Source organism: Limanda limanda, chromosome 20, assembly GCF_963576545.1.
Source record: "Limanda limanda chromosome 20, fLimLim1.1, whole genome shotgun sequence".
Taxonomy (NCBI): Eukaryota; Metazoa; Chordata; class Actinopteri; order Pleuronectiformes; family Pleuronectidae; genus Limanda; species Limanda limanda.
Genome location: NC_083655.1, coordinates 700001 through 706551, shown reverse-complemented (window position 1 = coordinate 706551; position 6551 = coordinate 700001). Strand labels below are relative to the sequence as shown.

General features: G+C 48.1%; 1 protein-coding gene across 1 annotated transcript; it reads left to right on the top strand.

Moving 5' to 3' along the window:
- The first annotated feature begins 2301 nt into the window (after positions 1-2301).
- On the top strand, positions 2302-5543 carry cavin4b (caveolae associated protein 4b). The gene is made up of 2 exons (XM_061094225.1): positions 2302-2670; positions 4977-5543. Exons 1-2 carry the CDS (start codon positions 2302-2304, stop codon positions 5541-5543), a joined length of 936 nt encoding a protein of 311 aa, XP_060950208.1.
- The last annotated feature ends 1008 nt before the right edge of the window (positions 5544-6551 follow it).

Below are 6551 nucleotides of genomic sequence, written 5' to 3'. Positions count from 1 at the left end.
GAAGGAGTAATGCATCTTCTCCAGAGAGGTGGAGTTAAACATAGCGGTGATAAATATAGGCAGCAGCTGGTGGAGTGCTTTAGACAGTGGGGAGTCCCTTTCATTCTTCATCCTCCATCCCTTCTTTCTCAGCTCTTCACATCCTAACACTTCCTATTTCTTCTGTTTGGTTTGATCCTCAGCTCGGAACCTTCAGACCCATCCTGGTCCTGATGGATCCAGAACCACAGGGGCTGACGTGTCAGTGGACAGGGATCCAGGTGGCTCATTGATTAAAGCTTCAGATGTTTTGAGTTATGTTCATTGTCACAAAAATTCAGAAGACTATACAAGTTCATTGCACCTTAAGGACGAGTTCTTCTAACTTCCACTGGACACTTGTAGGAAACTGCAAAATGCAAACTCCTCTCTAGAAATCCATCACATATCTATAGCACTCATCATTAGGGACGACCAGAGTCTCTTTCAGCCATGTTACATTAAAGATAGATAGGAAGTACATTTAGGAGCAGCAGATTCAGGCTGATTTCATATTTTTGAACCAGCTCCGTTAATGTGGAGCAATGTTGTGGGAATTGTTGGGATTTCAAATTTTTAACTATAGCCTTTGCTGAAAGAACTCTTAACAATAAAGATAGGAACAGTTTTAGCTATATATTATGCATTCATACATATGATTTTAATAACTGTTGCTGCTTAGTGCTAATAATTAACTTTTCTGATATTAAAGGTTTATTCCCTTGGATTCATTGAACTCACACAGAGTTCCACAGCTGTCTTGATAAGTCTCGAGGTTGGACAGAGTGACGTTGTTGACTACATTTTAGTCCATTGTTTTGGTGAAGTTGTTGCGAATGTTTACACAGGAAGGTTTGTTTTGTAATAGTTGAAACATAATAATCTTTTCTCCAATTGTAAACACCTTTGGCCCACATTGAATCTTTGGGTGAAGGACGTTCTTGTAGTAAAACTCGTTGTCTAGCAACTATATAGCATTGGGAGTGTCTCCCTGTTCTACTTCCGTATTCCAAAAGCCAGGAGGATGGCCTACGCGTGCGCACTTCCGAGGAGGAGGAACGAAGATCTACTTTATAGAATGGACAGACACCGGATGTCCATGGCGCTCTGATACACCTAATGTACTGGAACCCATTGTCTTTTGCCGTAACCTGTTCATTGCTTTCCTAAATAAATTCTTAAATTGAGCAAAACTGAGTTTGGTTCTTCTTCTCATTAAAGAAGTAAAGAACACGCTGTTGTTTTTCTCAACAGAATCTTCATGAATTCATAAAACTCAGGGATTTAAACTTAATGTTTGTGTCTTTCCATGAGTCTGACCACACCCTCATACGGTCAGTCCAGCCAATCCTGAGCTGATTCTAGTTAGTCTGTGCTGTGACTCAAAGTGGTCCTCTCAGGCTTCCGTCCATCTGGCCAACATGGAACGACCTGGTTCAACAAACCAGCCAACATCACGGCAAAGCTATTCCAATTAAGAATGCTTGTTTCCAAGGTCGCTGTTTGTCGGTCGGCATGGAAACGCCAAAAAAGCTCTAACGTAGCTTTTCACAGAACAAGTGCAAAGGTGACGGATGATTGACGGATGATGGAAGAGAAGATAGAAGGTGGAGTTCCATTCCTTTTAATACACTCATCTCCCAAAGAGGCGCAGGGAGTCACTTTACCCGAGCTGTATTTTTAGAGCAGAGAACACAGAGTGCGGCTGGGATCCATGTCGCTCTTCATCCAACTCACTCATTAACACACACATTCCTACAAGAGCCTTTTCCATTTTTAAATTGTCTGATTGCTGAGAGGTTCCTGGGTTTCATGTTTCTTTAGGCCTTCAGGGGTTTGACATGACTTCTCTAAACAAGTTGGAAGAAGAAGATAAACTTGGGAGGAGATCTCAACTCACAGAGATCTATCTCCCTCCCTCCCTCCCTCCCTCCCTCCCTCCCTCCCTCCCTCCCTCCCTCCCTCCCTCCCTCCCTCCCAGCAGGGTGGAGTCAGTGGATCTGACCAGTTTCAGGCTCAACCTCCAGTGGCAGAGGGCTGATCTGCTCCTCCCGTCCTCCTCCTTCTTCCAGAGGTTTCAGGTCCTTCTCAGTCCTGCTCCCTCTTGTTCTTTGGATCCTCAGATGTTTTATCTAAAACTCTTCACATTTTATTTCCTCTGATTCCACTTTTCATCAGAATTCCAATCAGCTGAAATAGATCTACTCTGCTTCCTCCGTTCTTTTGTTTAATATTTGGATCACTGGGTTCTGACCGGGACCCAACGCAAACCGACAAGCAGGAATGACCGACAAAGCAGGCATGCCATCAGGTGGGGGGGGCGGAGATGATGCAGGAAACATCATGGCGTTGCTGGAGCGCGTGGCGGGCCTCATGGACAGCGTGCAGACCACCCAGCAGCGTATGGAGGAGCGTCAGCTGGAGCTGGAGAACACAGTGAAGACCATCCAGTCTGATGTGGTCAAGCTGACCAGCGCCCACGCCAACACCAGCTCCTCCGTGGACCGGTTGCTGGAGAAGACCCGTAAGGTCAGCCGCCACATCAAGGACGTCAGGGTGCGTGTGGAGAACCAGAACCTCCGGGTGAAGAAGGTGGAGGTCACCCAGGGCGACCTCCTGGCCAAGAACAAGTTCCGGGTGGTCATTTATCAGGTGAGACTCATCGGCTGGAAGTTTGTTCCAGTGTCAGGCACCATTTAGTTTCTTCTGGTTCTGTGTGATCTGTGGAAGTGGACCTTCAATGTTCTGATGGTTTTCTGCTCTGAACTGATCCAGTTGACTTTGTGCACCGGAACAAACCTGGTGAAGATATAAACTATAACTCACAGCTGCAACATGTTGAAAAGAACATGTTTGATTTTCAAGACTTAAAAAGTGTAGAGAGGAAACTGCACTGCAGGTTTTCCGTGACATCACAGAGAGTCAGGATCGGGGGTGCTGGAGGTGCTGAGCTGTAAGTGACTGAGCCAGCTGAGCGCTGACGGACCAAGTTATTCTGAGTCTGAAGATTCATCATCTCCTAATATAGTTGTCTGCTCTCTCTCCCGTCCTCGCTCGCCCTCTCTGGATGAGCTGATGAGGGTCTCTAGGTTATAAATCACTCGTTAGCTGCTAACAGGCTAACGACATTTGGTCTGTTCTGAGTGACACAAGGAGGACTGATGGAGGGAATCTCCTCCGTCAGCAGGAGCTGAAGCTGTGGGGGTTCGACACATAACTGTGATGTCATGGGGCGTGTGACCTTTGACCCCCCTCCGAGGCCCACTTTCTGTCTCTCTATTCTGATTGGTCGACCACTTCCAGTGCACGTACAAAATGTCGCTCCCTGCTCTCACCTTACCTAGCTTTGTTAGGGGGCGTGTCAGACATGCGTCACCAGAAGTGGGTGTGGTCTACTGACGAGGTGTTTCATGTGTTTCAGGAGCTTTACAGTTTCCTGTGGGGGGGGGGGGGCTCCCTTCATCACAGACCTTGGGCTTTTTCACTTGCAAACTAATCAAAACTGATCGTAGAGCGGCTGCGTCCTGGAGGGGAGCATCAGCTACAGACCCCGCCCCCAAAGTCTCAAAATTCAACTTGTCAACTCGTCTGCGATTCACTGACCAATGAGAACGTGTCTCTGAGCCGCAGCTCCACGAGTCAGTGAGCAGCTTCATCTCTGTAGGAACCTGACGGAACGGACCAATGAAAACCTGAGTCTCCAGGTTCAGTTCATGGAAACAAACCAGACTCCGACGTGTTGATCCCTGAGCGGCAGATGTTGTAGCATTAGCATTATGCTACATGTGGCTCAGTTCTACCTTCAGTCAAAGCTAAATGTCAGCTCCGCTATCAAGTGTCACATCACACTGATGAGCTCCAGTTAGCATCATGCTACACACCAGTCAGCACACTAGCATGGACACTCATTTGATGCTATGTGTCTTAGCATGAGGGACGTTAAGTTTCCTCATGTTACTCACTTTGGCCTTTCAGCTCAGGTGTCTTCAAACTGGAGGTTAAAGGTCATCGACAGATTCATACAGGTGGTGTATCTGTCCCGGTCACATCTGACCACAGATCACAAGCTGACAGACTTCATGAACACTTCAACTTCATTTCATCCTTTTCCTTGTGGAGCTCAGAGCAGAATGAGAACTCGAGGATCTGATGGTGAATCCAGCTCCTGGGACACGTGTAGAGATCTGGGTCAGTTTGTAGATTCTGCCTCAACATTTCTGCTCCTCTTCATGTGGAGTGTAACCTGATCGCCCGGGTGGAGACACGCACGCCGTGACGAGGCCCGGAGCTGAAAGTGATCCAGCATTTCTCTGTGTGCTGATATGTTTAGCGTCCTGCAGCAGCGCCTGAGCTGCAGCAACAGGTGCTGCGGTTATTTCTGGAGGCGGGATCAAGGCCTGTGCACGAGCTTCTGCATGAGACACGTTCACCCACAGATATGAACACTAGATATCTCGGCCGCGTTGCCGGCCAACGGAGACGAACGTCACCACATGGCGGCCATCTTGTTGCGGGAGGCTCTCTCACCCATAACATTGTGTTGGTAAATAACCATAACTTGCTCAATTTTCAACCGATTTTGAAACGGTCTGGTTTGTTATAAACGTCAGAGATGTAGATATGACACTGTGTACTTATGAATAATTATGTTATTTTCTAAAATTTTTTTATAATTTATGCAGTGTCATAACTACATCTCTGACCTACCAACACAATGTTATGGGTGAGAGGGCCTCCCGCAACAAGATGGCCGCCATGTGGTGACGTCCGGCTCCGTCGAGCGAGATATCTAGTCTTTATATATATCTATGCTTTCACCAACTCAGATTCAAACCTGACTTCCTACATTAGAATGAGAAGAAATGTTTGTGTCTAATGAACGACTCCTTGATTTCTTTCTTCATTTCCTGGTGATGTTCACTGAGGTTCACGCTCTGTCCCGTGTTCTCCTCCCTCAGGGCGACCAGGAGGTGAAGGCCGTTACTCCCGGCAACGAGTCAGCAGAACCCAGTGGTGGCGCCCGAGCTGAGGTGGAACCGGACAAGTTCGAGCTTCCTCCCGAGTCGGACGAGGAGTACATGGTGGTGGAGGAGGCCGACTCCGCAGCCGCCGGCCGCGCGAAGAAAACCGGCCTGACTCGCATCGAGAGCTTCAAAGCCACGTTCTCCAAGGAGAACATGAGCAAGACCCGCGAGAACCTGGGCACCAAGGTCAACAAGTTCGGCGAGCGCATCGTGACGGCCGAGCGGCGTGAGAAGATCCGTCAGTCCGGAGAGAGGCTGAAGCAGTCGGGCGAGCGGCTGAAGGACACCATCAGCAAGAGCGTCCCGGCCAAGCTCAACCTGAAGAAGGAGAGGACGGTGGCGGAGGGCCAGGAAGGAGCCGAGGGCGCCGTGGACGGAGCCGCGCCCGTCCCCCCCCCCAAGGGCCGCAAGGGCAGCGCCGAGCCTGCCAAGATGGCTGCCGACGAGGGCAAGGCGGAGGAGGCGGAGGTTCCGATGTACGACATGAAGCAGTTATCGTAAATGGTGACAGAGATGAGATCTGGTTTTCTTTGGACTACTGTGACCACACGGAAGGAGCGATCCAAGTCAGTAGGGGGCGCTGCTGCCGAGCAGAGAGAGAGAGAAGAAGTGTAACTCGGGTTTGAAAGTGACTGAAGGAAGTGGGAGGAACCGGTCGCAGATCCAATCAGAAACCACTGAGCTCACACGAGCTCCGGACACTGTTATTTAAATCATTATTATTATTCATCAGAACATTTAGAGAGAATCTTTTTATGTTGTCAGCAATAAACACTGACTGTGGAGAAACATTCATTTCCTCCTCATCCTCCTCTTCATCATCTTCACTCTGCTGCTGCTCTCGGTTTCTACACAGGAGACATTTCATTGTGTGTTTGGTTTTGTAAAATGTTTAACTTGATGATTAAAGTGAAATGTTAAATCACAGAGTAAAACATGAATATCTGTGTGTAAGTTGAAAATTACAGTTCTTGACTGACGTGTTTTTCAGAGCCGGGAGTCAAACTACAGACCTGACAGACACACACACATATAATACATGTATATTTCCAGATTTCAGTTTCTTATATTTCAGAGTATATATTTAATTTTAAAGCTCGGCCTGTTGAAGCATTGAAACTAGTTTATAGAGCTGCATCATCAAACTGTGTTTATGTCTCCAAACTGAAATTAAAGACTAAAGAGTTTATTCTGTAAGAAACATTTTCTCTGTGATGTTTTCAGACATGATTAGTGTGTGTTCGTGTTGTGTAGTTGGTGTGTGTGGAGCAGCAGCAGGTGGTCGGGTCCGACTCGTTCAAACAAGAGCCTGGGGGAACATCTAGGCAAGGGGCGGAGCCTGTAGAGCAGCAGGGGCGGGGCCTGTATAGCAGCAGGAGGTGGAGCCTACAGAGCAGCAGGAGGTGGGACATGACGTATAAACTCTGCTGTGGACAGATCAGTGTTGTTGTTTCCAGCTCCTCCACACGGCGTCGGCCTCATCACCAGAAGATCTGGAATCTCCTCGTG